General features: G+C 37.0%; 1 protein-coding gene across 2 annotated transcripts; it reads right to left on the reverse strand.

Annotated features, from left to right (window-relative positions):
* Window positions 1-1,476: 1,476 nt before the first annotated feature.
* On the reverse strand, window positions 1,477-18,203 carry LOC149187498 (uncharacterized). Of its 2 annotated transcripts, none has more exons than XM_089411384.1 (3): window positions 17,546-18,203; window positions 5,945-6,194; window positions 1,477-2,339 (listed from the first exon to the last, which is right to left on the reverse strand). In XM_089411384.1, exons 1-3 carry the CDS (start codon window positions 17,885-17,887, stop codon window positions 1,903-1,905), a joined length of 1,029 nt encoding a protein of 342 aa, XP_089267510.1. In that variant the 5' UTR covers window positions 17,888-18,203; the 3' UTR covers window positions 1,477-1,902. The 2 variants fall into 2 exon arrangements, with proteins under 2 accessions (XP_089267510.1, XP_089267511.1); XM_089411385.1 differs by having other exon boundaries at window positions 1,477-2,324; window positions 17,546-18,196.
* Between the last annotated feature and the right edge of the window lie 651 nt (window positions 18,204-18,854).

The following is an 18,854-nucleotide window of genomic DNA, read 5'->3' on the forward strand; positions in this document are numbered from 1 at the left end:
ACTCATATGCCAATGAGTAAATGCCACCTGTACTAAATTTGAGTTCAGATGCCAAAGCACAAGAACTGATGATGCCATATAAAAAAAACACAAACCAAAAAGGTCTGATGCATAATTACATAACTACCGAATCTTAAGCTCACATCTCTGCAAAAGACAAACAACATCAAAAAGGAAACGCCTCGGCAAAAAACAACTTCGATTCATATCACAATAAGCGTTTCCCTGTTCCCAATGAACACTATAAGAAACAACCATGTGGGGTATATGAGGATCAACTATGCTCAAGGATATGCCTCTTCTCAAATAGCATTAACAGGAAATATGTCAGTAACAGTATAAATCACAAAACATCAGTTGGGTGTAATGTTACAATCGCAAGGGCACTTGACATATCTGTATCATCACATAAACAACAATATACAAGATCATAACAAATTAAATTATGTCAACCAATTTTCAATAGAAAATAGCTGGTAGACAACCTATAACTTAATTTTAACTGCATTTCTGATGCTGTTTAAGTTTAACTGTATTTCTGATGCTGTTTAAGTTTAACTGCATTTCTGATACTGTTCCACCACACAACCTCTAACTCAATCGTCATCTTAAGGCCTGAAGCAACTTAACAGAGCTCAATGAAATACCAAATTAATTTCAGGTCAACCGTGTATTTTGCCCCATTCAGCTAACAAGAGCACAGTTCAAATTCACAACTTACATTTCACAAACTGTTTTAACAGGTCAAGTGGCTGCAACGAAGTACCAGGCCAAGCACGACTAAATAATTCTAGTTTATATCAAATTTCAACTCAAACCAAGGTAATCCTTCATGGTCATGAGATTGAAATAATAGCTCAATAATCTAATTTTGACCTCAACTTCAGTTAACCTTCTAGGGGACATGATGCATAATCAAACAAGAGGAAAAATAACTAATTAAGTAAAGAAATCTAAAGGATGTCAGTAAAATACCCAGTTAATATGGAGAAAAAAAAACCATGACCACCACTAGAACTAACTCATCTGCATCGGTAGCGGATGGTGAATGTCAATAGGTATCACCATCCACCAACTGTATAGGCATATGTCAACCACCAATTAGAGAAGTACCATTAACAATTGAAGAGCTAAATTATTAGACAATGCAAATCAACAGAAGACAACTATTGGATTTATCACCAGCGTCAATCTGGCACTCAGATTAAAAAATAAGAATGTCCATCAGTGGTGTAAAAATTGAAATAATGGAAAGAAAGTAAATGTTTCCCTTTGCAGCATTTCTTAATAATAAGCTAAACTACATCAACGATCAGTGTCATATCATAGGGGTACTGTGGCATGATAAAACCAGTTAAAATCACCATTGATTTTTTACTGACTAAAATATTAAACAATGCACATGTCCCAATACAAATATCATCAATCTGCATGGGAAGGAATATAAAAATAATCACAATAATTAACTCGAAAACATTACCAACTAATAATTAGAATCATTTCAACAATTGAGACTTAAAAGAGACCTTGAAATCTGTCTTACCGACAATTTTACAAACATTCGTGACAGAGTTTCCAGAATGAATAATTTATCTAACCAATCCATAACAGACAATTCTAAATATCGAACTGAACCCTTAGAAGCACAGTTTTGTGTACTGCTTGTTATTCAGTATTATAACGCACAAGCTAAACATCAACATACTAACTTGACACAAAATGCTTTACATTGGGTGTTCTCCCAAGATCATTAATTGAAATCTTTGAATAATTAACAATTCACCCACCATCAAATGTAAAAAACTTGGCAATAAGCCTCTCAATCAAATATCACAATTTATCTATTGCAGTATTCTCATTGCTCGCCTATCCTAAGCTCTAAATTGATCCTGAATTATCCCTTTACCTTACAGGCTGCTGATTATAGTGATTTTTCTCTTTTTTCTTGGCAGCAGCAAGCTTAGCAGCTCTGGCAGCAGCCTCTATAGCAGCTGCTTTAGCTGCAGCGTCAAGTTCTTTGCTCGACTTCTTCTTTTTGAAAGAAGCAATCTTTTTTATTCGCTCCTTAGGATCAATAGGGATTGCATTTTGATCTTCTTCTTCCTCTTTCCTAGAATTGTCGTCCTCAACTGGTTGTTCATTTTCTCCGTTTTTCACTTTATTCTCACCATCCTTTGGATTGATATCTTCATCTTTTTGTTCCTTGAAAGACTTTTCCTTCTTTGCTTTTCGTCTTTTTGAACTTTTACTCTCTATAAGAGCAGCAGCTCCTTCACCATTTACATCTCCATTAGGTGTTTCTGGTTTAGCCTCTTCATCAAATCCTGCAAATGCATTTACTTCAATCATAAGACCAAACAATGTCAAATTCTCAATTGATATGGAACACAGCCACATGGGCAGAAACATTGTTCAGGGTAGATGTTTTCTGAACAAAATCTGATCAACAGAAAAGTTTACAATAAACAAAAGACCACACCGCAACCATTTAACTACATCTGCTCAAACAAATTATTACAAAGAACCTGTAATACTGACTTTTTGATAAATCAAAACCTACAATACTGAGACTGAAGAAGCTCTACTCAAACACCAACCCGTGTTCCATAGAATCTAAAAACAGCATAAAATATGAGAAATAGCATTCCATAAATTATTCTGAGCTGTGAAAGTAGCACCACACACAAGAAGGTAAACAAGAGAGAGTGATCCAAGAAATTGCTTCACTTAGAGGTAGCAGATACCTAAATGTGAAAATTTTTCCTCAAATCGGTAAAGGCAATAACCAACAGGTGGGCCTTGGCTCATGTGCACTTGAAACTTTGAAAGCATGTGCTTAAATGTCATCTTGGTTAACGACATTATAATTGCAAGACACAACAAACCATAATTGGATGACAGCTTGAGGTGAGTAGAAGATGCTGCCCATCATGAGACTTGTCCAAATGGCAAAACATTGTGTGTGCTATAAATGCCCACTAGTTTGCACTCTTTCTTCATTGAGTCATTCATTAAAACTTCATTTCTTATTGATAGAGCTTGAATGTAAAGTGATAACGCAACTTGAATGTCTAACTGTAACCCTCAATAGTGTTGTTGACAGATGCATGAATAAGTCAAAGTTGCATCAAAGCATACAAACGTTGTATGCTACCCATAAGTTCAGCATCAAAATGAAGCTACCAGTGTGTGAAACAAGGTGGCCTGAGCAGAACAGCTCGGTAGACAGAATATCGGAGTCGTCCCAATGTGGAGGATCATAAATACTTATGGTGGTGCATTCAATGACTCTGTAAATAAATGATACAATCCATGTATATCTGTTTTCCATAAAATTTTATGGTCACCTTTATCTAAAAAGCCAACGTGGCATCAGAGAAATCATTAATAAAGGCAAGTTTAGATTGGAAGAATAAATAAAATATAAGTTATTTAAGAATTTAAATTTGAAGCCAGCATCGTTATTTGAAATATGATTTTGAAAATAAATCGACAGCAGCAGCTTAAAGTGTCATAACAGATATTATTTGAACCTGCCAAAAACTTCTTAACATACAAAGATGAAAACCAAAACCTTGCACCAAAAACCACATCAGTGTTTCCCAAGGAGAGCACCAAAACCTGTTCAAAACACCATCAAGAATAGCACTGAAAACTGTCACAAGGGCACAAGTGTAAGAATCACATCCACCCATACAAAGATTGTAACATACACAAGCATCAAGCAGATTATGGTCAGATCTCAGACACATGCTAGGGCACACAGAACAAGCAATATGTGAAGCACAATGGCACACATTGGAATGAAATTTGTAGAAAACAATATCGCCATTTGAGGAGAGCTGCACAGAGACAGTAAATTGCTAAGCAAAGAATAAGTGTAAGAAGAAATGATGGCCAATAGTTTCCAAGCAGACCCACAAAGAACATCTGGAGCAGTTAAACATTTGCATAGAAGCCATTGTAGCAATTGCAAGTCCAGACCAAAAGCATTTCCAGCAGACATAAGTGCCAGATTTGAAGATGTGAAAGGGAGATTAAACCCAAAAATGTAATATAAAGGTCCAAACAGAAGGCTTTTTGAATTCTTTAAGTTTTGAGAGATTTAAAACAGAACTTGGAGTTATTTTCTGTTTTTATTTTACTGAAAACGAGGGGGGCAGATCTTAAAAACAGTAATGGTCATAATTTCCACACCTGGAAGGACACAACTCAGTTACATCTAATACATAGGAACATGTAGGAAAGAGTTGGTAGGACTGAGCCAAAACCTGTACAACAAGACAAAATTATAAATGTAGAATCGGGATGACGAAGCCAAATCCATCTTGAGCTTGGTATAACTGATTCTAAGTTACATCATGACTTTTATCCATATCATCAAAGAAATTTTGGATGAGCTGAATGCGCAGTTTGAGTGAAAAATGCCAAATACTAAGTTTTCTTTGATACAATGTTTTATTAGGTTTAAAATGAAAAGTGATGTAGCTATGTCAAGTCACAAACAAATTGAGATCCCTAACGAAACAGCTAGAAAAGAAAATATATAAGTTGAAAATGATGCCAAAGTGGCATATTCTTAAATAGTTTTCCCTAGCATTATAGAAAGGTGGCATTCACTCTGTTGGAAAGCATTCTACAACACAATTCAGCCATTTGGTATGACTCATTTTATTTCAAAATGTCCCAACTGACCTTGTCAAAGGCCTTTGCAAGATCAGATTTCATCAACATTCCTTCACCTCTCTTTCATACCAGAGTGAAATGTTATGAGAAAGTCCACAAATCCTCCTTGTTCATCGAAAGATCTAGATTGGGAAGCAATGGCTTCAGCCTGGAAGTTTTACGTTTGCAGATAACCTTATGTACAGAATTACATAATTTATAAAGATACTGATATAAAAGCTAAGAATGTCTCTAGGACTTCATTGTTCAGGATTTGAAGAAGGAATGTTCAATTTAGGGCCTCCGGGATTTTCTAAGAATTAGAAGATTATGACCCCTTCACAGTCTGAAGAAAATCCAAGAGAAAGTTGTTTCACTCCTAAGAAAATCTGTGAGATGAGAAATAGAACAAGCTCTTCGCATTATTTTTTCAATAAATCAGTAGTTTCTGGCTTGATCATCTCTTTATCCTCTACAGGATACTCCATCTTGTTTTTAGATTACTAGGATCTTATATTGATTTCTTTTGTTTAAGATGGAATTGTGGAAGAAGTTTGTACTTTTATCTCCCTCTTTTAACCAATGAACACTTGACTAGTGTTTACAGAAAATTTCCTCTCTTTTATGGACAGTGTCAAAGTCCATTGACTCTTATTTCAATCAGATTTTGAGTGTCCTCCAAATGGCCAAGGATACTATAGTTTCATATTTAGTTACTTTTTGAAGCATCAAGACCTTTTTTAGAAAAATGAACATTATTATTCCTACGTACTTTGTATCTCCACTCCACCAGAATTGGATATTATGATGCTGTAACTCACATATCAAAGTAATGAAAATCCAGCTTGATTAAGGGAAGCAACCGTACTTGTGAACACAACCCACTCCAAGAAAATTAGGATAGTCATTTTGTGCCATTTGATAGCTACATGATGAAGGGTTGAAGTCTGAAACAAGTTATCTTCAAGTGTTATAGGATAGCAATGACTATTTGGCACTGACTATTGGATGATAAACTCCGAGAGAGATGTGGCTGGCCATATAATTTTATTATTCATTAGATAGGCAACATTAGACTTAAACATCTCAAACCTATACCTATTAGGTATACATTATGCTAGCCCTCTAATGCCAGTTTCCTTTATATGTTGCAGTGACAAGAAAGCAGCCCATAAGATGAGATCTGTGGAGTAAACTAAAGATAAAAGGTTGCATGAAATACTTTGTGGAAAACTCTAGGCAAAAAGATTTGATTGAGATACAACAGAGTTCATAATACCATTTGACTCATTTGTCTCCTTTGGTCCGAGGCCTAGTTCAGCTAGAACCGCATCAAGCTCGGCCAATTCTTTCTTTTTTAATTCTTTCTTGGAAAGCTGTCTCTCTGGCTCTCGTGACACTACTAATGTAGGAAGAAGGGGCTTATTCACCACTGGCTCTGTGGGAGCAGCAATTTCAGCTTCATGATCCTGTTCTTCCTCAGCATCATCATCAACTTCATCAAAAGCATCCTCCTCACCATCACTTTCCTGTGGAAGCAAACAATAACATTAAAAATTTAAAACAAATTCCAAATACGATCATGCAGGAGTTAAATTAATACAGCAAGGGCCAATCTGGTGGAAATTAAAAATGCAACCTCGTGTAGGAGTATAAAGATCAGTGAGCAAAGGATTCAACTCAAAGTGGGCATCCCTTCAGGATATATTTACCATACTAGGAAACGTTTGGATAGACTGAAAGACAACTCCGCAAAAAATGGTAAAAAGTTCTCAAAAACTGGCAAGCTAGATATACTGACTGACTTCTGCAAAAGAAAAAGCAGATTAAACCTACCATGGGAGCTTCACAAGGCCAAGATGTCCAAAAAAACACAATCTATCCTCAATCGAGTTCAAATGGCATAAATCTGGCACTTCTATACTTGGAGCAAATGCCAAATAGCATAAACTAATGTCAAATAGTTTTCCAACAGTTTTTACTTTTGGCTAATTATGTTCATAAGTGTTGCATTTTTTTCAAGCCACTTTTATTAATTTTTTATTGTTTTATATCAAAAACTAACGAAATGCTACATTCAAACAAGAAAACAAATTCAATCATAATAATGGTTTAAAATGCTTCAATTTAAAATATGAAAAAGAAATTAAAGATCCAGGCCCCAAAGACAGATATTCTTGTTTGAGAATTTCAAATTTTCAAATCCATGGTGCTTTACTCTGTCCACCATGTTAGCAAAGACAAGTGGTACTTTACTCTGTCCCCATGTTAAGCAAGGGCAAGTGGTACTTCACTCTGTCCACCATGTTAGTGAAGGCAAGTGGACAAACACTCACAAGAGCACAACCAATGATCATCTAAGGACGTCTAACAGGCCAGCCAAGGATATTATCATGTAGTTTTGCAAGATCCTTTTCAAACATGCAAAAAAGGCTCAATTATGTTCGTCTTCATTTGTTTTTTACAGTGATAGACGCCAGTTTTCAGAGTTATTTGAAAATAATCATTCTCAATCCCAAAAACATGACCCAGATGAGGAATTGGTTGCAGAGTTCACACTTTTTCTCATAATCATTATTTCCAAAAATTTACTGGTTCCAAAGATCAGGATTACTATTGCAACTGCAACACCAAGGATTTATTTCCAAGAGGAGCTGTTTCGCCCATGCAAGGATTCCATTTATACCATCTGTTCTATGATTTTGATCTCTCTCCTTTTTCCTAACCTAGCATTGTCCACACTCAATTCACTCAGTAAGTCCAGTAAGGATTTCTAATGCTCCTGAAGTGCAGAAGCAGTGAAAAGCTAATATCAGGATTATCATGTCATAACCAGTGTTGATGGAATCGTCCCCCAAGATCAATAATCTTCTCTGGAAATGCCCTCCATCAGAGTTCATTTCAAGAGCAATTCCCGAGAATGCACTTCCAAACAATTCCATCTTGGGACTGAAAAACTCCCAGCTGTAGGAGCTCCAGCAGGATGTATGCTTCACCGCACTCCCACCTTCCTTGCAGCCATGCTCCAGAAGGATCCCGACCAGACTCCCTGCCAAGCTACCTCAATACTCCCACAGAATCCCAAAAATGGGACGTTTTTCTTGTTTACAAGACATTGTAGAGCCTATGGGAAGGCCAAAGTAGGCTTTCGAGGGTTAGGGCAAAGGCTTTGGAAGCATTGAACCCCTTCTTCCTCATCTTTCTCATTCTATTTCATCATTTCATGCATCAGCAAGAAAAACACTGGTAAGAACTTGGAAGAGATCAAAGGCTTACCATGGTAACATTCCATTGATGTTAACAGTTCACGAGCAAATTATTTAATTACAGTTACATCAAATATTTTGTGGTGGTAAAATTCAGCATTAAGTTCAAGAAATTATAAAAAATCAAAATTTGAAATTATATGTAATAAAATTTAAAATATATGTGATATGGTTTTACTTTAGAAAACAAGACTTTACTCAAAATACATGTTCATTGTCAGCCTCCGGGGGACAGCTCAATTAGCAATGGCCATATTAACAAAGCACCATGTAAACTATGAAATTTGGCGTTCAAATCCCCCAATTAACCCGTGTCTACAGAAAGGGTGTATGTAGGCGCCTAGAAGGTATAGTGGTAGCAGTCGAAATAGACTCCATGAACGCGAAATCAAAACCAGCCCAATTACCAATCTCTCTAGATACAAAAAAAACAAAAATTGCATGTTCATTGTCATATAATACTCACTCTTTCTCCACTTCAAATGTTGAAAAACTCTTCTCATTTTTCCCATTGATAGATGATCTCAAGTGTATAACCTTATATCTCTTTTCTTTAGATATATTATTTTTATTATTTTTTTAAGCAAAATCTTAATATTCTTCTTGTTTTTTACTCTTATGATCACAGCCTGAAGTATACAAATTTTACAACTCACTTAATGTATACTTAACTAAGATACTTAAGAATAAGATTTGTATTGAAAAATAATATATTTATGAAGACAACACATGTATCTTGAGGAAAACCTTGAGTTCTGAATTAAAGCCATATCACATATATTTTTTGATTTTGAAATTTTATAGTTTCTCAAACTTAATACCGATTTTATCATCTATTTTTTGTTGTCAATTTTTTGTCAAACTTCAAGGTCACCAAACTCAAACTAGTTGTAAGAGAGCAGGAAAAACCATTATGTACATCGTCGCATTTTTTGGTATGGTTGGTTGGTGCACACGTCGAATATTTTGATGCATGACATTCTTTAAGCATAGAGAAATCAATGGATCGCTACCTTGTACAAAGAAAAGTAAGTCCACCATCCCAGGGCATATTGTTATCCGCTACATTTACCAAGTTCACTCTAACTTGCAACCACTTAAGCTTATAAGGACTACATTTGGCAGCTACCAACTCACCTTCAAACATCTTTGAAGATAAAACAAGCATTGGCCAATATGGTGATGAGAGATTGATAGAATTGAGCAAAGAGCATCGGACAATATGGAGAATGGAGCATTGGGACCTTGGGGACAGCTCTTTTTTATGACAATGAAGTAGCCATCCCCATCTCAAATCTTTCAGGCTTGGTTCAATAAGCATGAAAACTATGATGCATAATTAAGTTCCCATCAAATTATAATGCATAAATAAGAGCTCGTCTTTAATGAAATAAACCTTTGTTTGTTGCTGTTTGGTTATATCTGATTAGTGATTAGTGTGTTGTGTAGAGAAAGCAGCTGATAATTTGTTCTTACACAGCCATTTGTCCTCCTCTGTTCTTTTTGCGTCTTCAGCCATCTGTTGTGGCTGGTGTTTTAAATCGAGCCAGTAGAATTATTTTGAGGCCCAGATGGTTTGCACAAGGGTCCAAATATATGCCAAATATATTGTTATAAAGCACAAGCAGTTGGCCTAGAAGTTAGTTTTAAATTAAATAAAATATTTGATGAGTTATTAAAATAACAGGGGCAAATAAAGTTGAAATTTGCTGAAAACGGTCATAGTATTAAAATTTGCAAACTTGTCTCAATCTCTCCCCAGACATGAGTAACCCTACGTGCTCCATCCCACCAACAATCTTCACCCCTCCCCCAACATGGTTTATCAAGCTAAATATTGATGGAACTTCAAAAGGGTATCCGGACTTGGCTGGCTTCAGAGGTATCTTTAGAGACAACGATGGACAAGCCTTATTTCTATTTACAGTTAATTGCAGGGTCAACAGAAATAACATAGCAGAATTCTTTGCCTTGGAGACTGGACTTTGCCTAGCTATAGCAAATGGCTTAACAAAGCTCCAAGTGGACAACAACTCCCAATTGGTTATAAACACCCTGAAGAGACTAATTAATGGATCACCCCCGGAAAAGGTTGGTAGAAGCTGGAGGCTGGAAAACTTTGTATCTCGTATTGGTTTACTAATCCATGCCTTTCATATTATCCTCCTCTCATACTCCCGCTGATCAAGCAAATAAAGTGGAAGACTATATGGCAAATTTGGGATGCAAGAAACATAACATTAACCTTGCCACCTCTTAGATCAATGAAGATTGGACAGAGTGGAGAGATCAATTACATAGTCTCATCACCACAGATTAGCAAACCCCGATGAAGGTGTTGGAAAGCACGCTTACAGAGGGAGGGGAGAAGGCCTGCCACCCCACCTCCTCCCCGAGAATTAAATAGGGGGATCACATGGCCAACTCACCCCATGCAATCACACATGTTATGAGTTATTAGGAATCAGCAAATAAATATGGAAAACCCCGCAACATTTGCGTCTTCCTACCAAGGTTGGAATTCTTGTGCCATTTTCTCGTCTCTTCGTTGTATCCCCAGGTTGCAGGTGGGAATTTTGACTTTCCTTCCCAGCATTTGGTTGTGCGGCACTTCAGTGACAGAAGGTCCAAGCCCTCCTGGCCTGGCCTTCCAAATTACTCTCACCACTACCAACTGAAGATTCTGCAACATTCTTACTATCATAGGGGTGCATGCGGTCCCGAATCCTGACCACCATACTAGAGGGGATACAGGAACCAGTATTTTCACTCCATCTGACATCACCCTAAATTGTCAAATGAAAATGCAAAAGCAGTTTCCCCAGTTACAAAAAAATTGCAAGGGCCCTAAGAAGGGCAAAGGATTTCAAGCAATCATCCACCTAGGGCACGCATCCGTAATCCATGATACTAAATCCAAAAACCTAAAATTTGCATGAAAACCCTCTCCATGGATCCTCATATTCCTTCATGATTTGAGGAATGTTTGTCTATAATGAGATGTCTAATGCCTCTCCCTCTCTCTTCTTATTCTTCATGTTTTAGGTAAATAAAATTGCAAGGGAGGGGAGGGGAAAGGATTTGAAGCAATCATCCCTGTTGGGCACAAATCCATGATACTAGACCCCTATTTGCATGCAAACCCTCTTATTGGATCCTCTTATTAATGTACAGACACACATACACACATATATATAGTGATACAGAGATATCATTGCAGAAAAACATTCACCAAAGTATAAAGACTAAGAGAATATTTACACAAGTCTCTTGGGGTTGCTATCCACTACTATAGCTAGCAATTGAAACTCAAATCACCCACTATCCTGATATTCTGGTGAAGAAGGGAAATCCCGTGAAATTTTCCTTAAAAAGTATATATATCAATCTACATATTTGAACTATATCCATTTCCCTTATGAAAAAATTTCCGACCAGTTTCTCAACAGTACCTATTTACCAAAAACTACTCAGTATCCCATATCTAGGCTTAGTTGTTTATAGAATGAAATTGATTTGCTATTTTTAGAACAGCCTTTTCCGATCAAAAACTGTTCTTTGCTTAAAAAGAGTAATTTCTTCATGTCATTCTTGACAATAATCATTCAATCATCTGATCATATTCCTAACAGCAAGGAAGTAAATAAAGCTATTGCCTATTAGTTATGAGTCATGACAAACTATGGAAACTGGAACCCATCTCTTCTAGAATCATGATAATTTTAATAGTTGACATTCAAATAAAATTCATTGTAATGGAAATTTTAAAATATTAAATCATAGATACCAACAGAAACCTCTTGTTCATTCAAAACCAATGATAGTAGTAAGTAAAATCTCCTGTGTTGGTGATTAATAGTAATCCAACAAACCCGAGGATAGAGGGCTTATCATCATCAACCCAAGTAAAAATAAGATTTCATGTTTTCCTATGGGTCGAGGAAGAAACAAAATAATGTAATATGGCTAATAATTTCCAGAAATTTCACTAATGCATTGATGACTCCAAATTATGAAACATTATGAAACATAACATTGCCCCTTTGAATATATTGATTGCACATAAGAGCGACCAAGATTAAGATTGCCCAAATTATAAAATCCTTCAACTGTATGACGTTTTCACATCTTCCACAACTTGAATATTGGTGCAGACAAACTAGCAAATAAATGACAAGATCTCGACAAAAATCACCCACATTTTATGGGAAACGATGTACATAATCCCCTTTAAATTCAGAAAACATAGATATGAAAACTTAAAAGTAAAGGACAAAGAAGAAAAAACACAGAAATCAACAAAGAAACAAAGCAGTAAATGTCTGGCATAATCTGCAATGGTGCCATTAAGTATAGATCCATTGAATCATTGCTGGCAAAGACAGAAAGTGGTTAAGTAGTGGCTAAGGTGACAAATGCCGAAATGGGCAGCTAACTATTAGTGATACAAGTTTAGGATGCATTTGCAAGCAGGGCAACAAGGCTCACCAACTTGAGAGGCAGGGAAAAGGAACCTGAAGATTTCTGTAAGGCATGGGAGCAGAGGATTATTGAATACCAAGTCCATATTTGGCACCTCCAAACTTGTGTGATTGTTCCTCTTCACTGCCACCTGCCAGTGATGAGGCTGACTGGGCTGGGTTTATAGAATTAGATGAATTGGAGGATGACAACAATAAAAGGGATTTACCAAGGTGGCAGTTACAATACAAAGCTTGCATATTAAGGTTTTTTTTGTTTTCTCTGTTACGTTATATAAGTTATCTATTTCTGTAGTAGTATTGATACAGTCAAGTAATTAGTCCTCGGGAGATTGTAAAGTTGTGAACTTTGGCCTTTTTATCGAAAGCTCAAACATGCTCATGCATAGAACAAGGGAACCAGTAAAATGATAGCTAGTGGGCAGAAACACCTACTGATATGGACCTGACAAATTGTACTACTCCAGCCTAAAAGAAATGGCATTGCCATGATCAACATTGTAGAGGGACTGGGCATAGATTCAGGTTGATTTAACCTTAGAATATGTTAACTTTGTTAGAATTGATAGCCACATAGCCGGGGCCACCTACCCCTCAGCGGCAAATATTTTATATAAATATTTGTTGACCGAGGACATGGTTATTGGCCCATTGTTAGAACTAACCACATATTTTGTTCGGTGGCTTCTTGCATCCCTTTGCCTATTCACAGATGTGTGCAATAAGAGTGAGGGTAGGTAAATTTTTGATCTTGCATTTTTCCTAGGAGACTAAGTTGGACCAAACACAGTGTCCATAGTCATACTACCTGAATAATTTTGGGACTGTATTGTCATTCATACCTTCTCAAGAGACAATTTTGTGTTAATGGGATTCCTCACTTATTCTATTTACATCCAATTTATATCTTCTATTTAGAAAGTAGATTTGTAAATATACCTATGTTGAACCTTTTTGTAATAAACAAAGATTTTTGTTTCTGTGACAAAAAAAAGCAAATAAAACTGCAACAAGCCCACAATAAATCATTATAGACTATGCAATGGATGAGGGAGAAGTCAAAGACCAAAAAAATCATCATTTAAGTCTTAGACTATGTAATATTGTGACAGTTATTATAAATCATAGCCTATTGTCAAACGTAGCTACAGGGACTACAATCCTTCTAATGCCAATTACTATCTTTTGAAAAGCGTATGGGCATTGACTTGTTACCCCATTCATGAATACATGATGAAACAGTTAACACTGAACAGTCTTAAGACCTCAATAAGGATCGCTGATGACCATACCTAATCAACCAAGGCAGTAGATAATTGCTCAATTTTACTTACTTCACTCTCTTATCAGTTCACTTAACCTTTCCAGCCATGGGTACTGGTGTCAACAGATGGTAACTTTGGTGAGTTGGTAACATGATACCCTCTTCCCGGGTTTGCCTAGAGACCACTGGGACTCCAGTCATGTTACAATACTGACTAGATATGCTAACTCCAATACCTGATTTAGGGGATCAGATGCCACCTCTGTTTTTCAGCTCAAATCTTGCAGTCAGGCACCCATCACCAAATTTCTCTCTTCCAATAGGGAGCCATTGACCTTTTGGATGTTAAGGGAGCTTCAACAAATAGCACCCAAATTCCCTGTGAGACAGTCCAGGCTAGCCATTTGTGCACATTCTGAACCTAACACAATTAGGATTCTTCACACACAATACAGCCAACTCTCCCTGCTACAAGAGTGTTTGTTCTATCCTTACTGAAATCAGCTTCAAAAATAATCATTTAGAGATAACACAACTGCAAATACCCAAGACAGAGTTCAATGATAGGCTAAATTGGGATTCATGCCCAAGAAAGAGGCTTCATGGCAGATGGAAGGCAATCTTCTTACTTCAAAACAGGTGCAAGGCAGCAGAGGTATGTGATTGGGGCAAGTTATTCTCTCTACCATCTCTAGAAATTCTCAATGGGAAAAGAGCTCGAGGGGAAAAGCAACAAGGTGAAGAAATGTTGTATGCTAAAGGTCCATAAGGCTATCATGTTGGTTGACACTCAGGAGCTACAATCAAAGACTGTAGCTAGATTCCATGTTCACTCTTCTTTAAGGATTTGTCGTTAGTCAAATCCAAGAAGCTCAGATTTGACAACAATAACTAATGAGTAACCCTCTTGCTACTCAACTCTACTAAGAGTTTACAAGCAAGGACCATAAGTAACAAGACCCAAAATAGAACAAACTCAAAAATGTTAAAAGAGATTTTGGACATATCAAGTCAGAGTAATTTCACTATCATTGAGCCCCTTAATTGATGTGACCCTAGTGACAAATGGTCTTCCTGGTGGTAAACAAAACAAAAGAGAAATGCACCTGATAATGCGATCTAAAGATGCAACTCAAAACACAATGTAAGTAATCTCACAATCTATCAACAGTAATCATATTTTTCAGTGAGTTACAAATCCTCCATGGTTATTGTGTGTGTGTCTATACATACATACATAACACATAGTAGTAGTTCATCAGCATTCCTTGTATCTATATCAATATTATTCAATACACAAAGTGCCCCTTTCACCTCATCAATAACTGCAGACCACTTTCCTATCTCTCTAGATAAGTTTTTCCTTTCTCATTTTCTATTTCTTCAATCATTCCTTGCATTCATAAACATTGTTGTATTGAAAGAACATGAAGGACAGTGTTATTCAAAGGGGGGAGGGAATGTACATCCCAATTTATCTCTTTGGAAAAAATTGTAATTAAATGTGTTTAAAACTATGCATGGATATTTTTATTTTCTGCTGTACTTATCACCATGAATTAAATAGACTGTGGTGTTGTAAACATTGTAAATATTTTACTTTTTCAGTTGCTTATAGGGGCATGATACCACAAGTGGGGAAAGGGGTAAGGGGATCTGAGGGATTTCTTTAGTCTATCCTTTCTCATTTTCTAGTTCTTCAATCCCGTTCCTTGCATTCTTATTATCACTTTCCCATTGCAATCTTGTTTATCCTTCATCTTGTAATTCTTCTCATTTGTTCACCCTTTTTAATGCCAAGTTGTCCTATGCTTGGCTCCTCTCCTTTTCATTCTAGTGGTGATTTCACTATTTGCACTGCCAACATTGTCACTCGTCATTTTCATGACCCCTTTTTACCTCTTCTTAATCATCATGGAGAAATCCTTTCATTGCAGTACTTTGTCAAAATAAAAGCATTTAATATGATATTATCATTCGCTGATTCATTGTCACAAGGAGAAAGAAACAAGATTTGCTCCCAAGACTTGTGAACAAAAATTTATGTTCACCACCTAGCCAGTTTATTCACTGTCATCATTAAATCAAATGGGGACAGAAAATAAAATAAAATATAAAGTAAGCCACGATGGTTAATCCCTAAGGTTCTCAAATGGGTTAATCTCAAGAAAAGGAACAAATCTGCTGGTACATGCTGAAAAGGGAGAAAACAATATATCATTTGCTTTGTGTATGTTCCTTTATTTCTATAGTTTGAAATGAGATTGATCTAATATAAGGTATTAATCAAATTTTGAATGGGAACTCATTAGAAGAATGTCACAGGCTATGGGTTGGAAATCTGGAAATAAAGAGACTACAAACTCTTTCTCTGACTGTAGCGTGGGGGATATAGATATCACAAAAAACTGTTTATTTTATGACAGTTATATTTTTCCTATTCAAGTTGCAGTTCAAAGCTTAAGCATTATAAATATGTACCACAATTAAAAGCAGAAAAGCCTGCTTGGCAGATAGAAGAAGATGACATCAACAGAACTGGGCCAGTTTTTTTGATGGAGCTGCTCAGGTAAGCCTTCAATCTGTGGCAGAGGGTGTCAGTTCATCTCTCAAATACCAAATGGTTGAAACTTAGAGCAGGAATGAGACATGGTTAAAATAATTATTCAGAGATCATGGCACTGATATTGGCAATTATGTTAGATACAGAAAATGGGCCGCAAAAGATACAGTTCTTTGGTGATTACAGCTCTTCGGTGATTCTCAGGTAGTCATTTACTGGATGGAGGGCAGGTATCAAGGTGTGAGTTTCTTGTGCAGCCTATTCTGGGGGAGATCAGGGTGTTTTCTGCTAGATTTGATTCTATTTATTCTCAAAATATTTTCAGAAAAAAGGAATTATAAAAAGTAAATCTCCTTTTGGATCCGAGATCCCAGAGGATTTACGAGGAGAATATGCCAGAGGATTTAGGAAGAGAATCAAGGGGCAATTTCTGAAGTCACTCATACTGTCTTTTGGTTTTTTGTCTCTCGGTGCCAAATGCTATATTTTAAGGTATGAGTGATATGGAATTTTTAAGTGCTAATACCTTTGTTTTTTGCCTGTTTCAAAAGAAATTTTGCTGAGGTACATTTCTTATTATTAACATCGGGTATCATTGGTTTTGAATTTTGAAATGATGTAAATGGGCAAAAAGCTTGGGTGCGGACTGTATGGGTATAGGCAAGAAAAAGTTAGTTCTTGGGAGCTTCTGTTGTATCCTTCATGAACATTCTGTTGAAATGGTTTACAGCATCTGCACAATGTAATTTCCTTCTTCCCCAATTCCATATTCCAGGAACTACACCATGCCCAGGGCCACATTCCTGGTTATTTTTTTAGTAGTTCAATCAATTCCAGACCCACATTCCCTAACAACAATATAAATCTGAAAAACTCAAAGCAAGGCGAAATTAGGATTGAAATTATCGTTAAAATACAATGAACTGAAAGGGTGGCTCTGACATACTGGCGAAAAGAGGTGGATCGACAGGGACAGCAATCGGTTCCTTAAGCACAGTAGAAACAGCGGCCAACGAATAATGCACGACCCAACCCAGTAAAGGATGTGCCTAACTGACACAGAGGCCTCCTTTGACCGCCTAACCCAATTTCACTGGTCTTACCCTAATTAATCTGACGATGGAAAACAGCCAAACCAAAAAGACTTTAAAAGAATAAATCAAATTAAAGTGGTTAGACCGTGTCTACTTTAAGGGTCTCAAGATTACAGAGCCGCCCGAATAATAAAATCAGACTGGGCAACGGATAACCCCCGCCAGCACAAATGCAATCATTTTTCATAAAACAAAATTGAAAACCCCCGTACCTCGGCCTGACTCAAGTTCGCTCTGGTCTCCTCATTGCTCTGCACTGGAGGTTGCGATCCCCAGACCGGTGGAGGAGGCGCGGTGGTAGCATAATAGTCTTCATCGTCGTCGACGTCGGCCCAGGATTTAGCGGTGACGGGTGCAGGAGCCCAGAATTGCTGGGGCTCCGCCGACTTTTGATCCGACTTGTCCTTGCTGCTATTCCGGGAGGATGTGCTGCCCTGATCTTTGTCGGACTTCTTCTTGCTTGACTTTCTTCGTCGGCTGTCGAGCGCTGCAAAGATATTGGTGCTGCTTATTCCCAGCGATACATCGTCCCTCTTGTTTCCCCCTCCGACCATCCTATCCTACGGATTAAACCCTCGTTTCTTCTGCTCTTCTTCTCTTTAGTATTAGCCACAGCTCCGCACGGATGATTAAATTGCAGACGAGATCAATATATGTTGCAAAGGGCCAAAGGGCAGAGAATGCCTGAGGTTTTCTTAGTGCAGGACGCGATCCACTTCTACTGTTGCTGTGGGTGATGGGAAACCCTCGATATGGAGAGTCATAGGGCCAGAGTGAGATAGCTGAAAGGAAAAGCGTTTATAGGATCACGCCAAAGGAGAAAATATTTGTGGGAACTATAATAATCAAATGGTTCGTTTGTTTATCCAGGACTTTTCCTATTCTCACACGCCGACTTTAACCATAACTTGCTATTCCCCGCAGGGCACAATTTGTAAAACCCTCCACCATATTATTATTACCTAATGGACTAGATTTGGGATTTTTTATTATTTTATTTATTTGTTTATTTGTTTATTAATGGATGTGGGGATCGTAATGCATCTTTTGTGTTGTTCCTTATGGCTACAACGCATGCAAACAAGAACGGGTACCGTTTTAGATTTATTTTTGTCACCAATGAACAGCGAATAATTCATGGGGCAACATTTGCATGAAGTCCATTAAAGTCTCCTTACCATTAAACAATATGAAAACCTTGGGTTTGTTGTAAGAGCATCTAGATTTTTGAGAAAGTTATGGGCAATGATGAGTACAATAAAGGCATAACCAAGGTGATTCGGGCTTAGAAAGAGATAGGTGTGTGAAGATTTTGGATTTATATCAAGATGTGGAACAAGTACAAGGGTGTTTGTGTAAAGGTTGGGATATGGAAGCAAATAGGGAAGATGAATTATTATGTAGTAAAGTTGAATGAGTTATATATATGTTGTGTTAATGGAAAAGTTTATAAAAGTGATGACTTTTAAGGAGATGTAGTTGGTTGGTCATATTAGAGAGTTAGTTGTTTAGATAAAGATA

This window comes from Pinus tabuliformis, chromosome 3_1, assembly GCF_031772625.1.
Source record: "Pinus tabuliformis cultivar Carrire ecotype Pingquan chromosome 3_1, CPIR1, whole genome shotgun sequence".
Classification (NCBI taxonomy): domain Eukaryota; kingdom Viridiplantae; phylum Streptophyta; class Pinopsida; order Pinales; family Pinaceae; genus Pinus; species Pinus tabuliformis.

Excerpts from the sequence above, each read along its gene's own strand:
- LOC149187498 (XM_089411384.1), bottom strand. The coding sequence starts at position 17,887 with ATGGTCGGAGGGGGAAACAAGAGGGACGATGTATCGCTGGGAATAAGC. Across the intron at positions 6,195-17,545 it reads CGAACTTGAGTCAGGCCGAG|GAAAGTGATGGTGAGGAGGA; the intron begins GTACGGGGGTTT and ends TTGCTTCCACAG. Across the intron at positions 2,340-5,944 it reads GGAGACAAATGAGTCAAATG|TAAATGCATTTGCAGGATTT; the intron begins GTATTATGAACT and ends TTATGATTGAAG.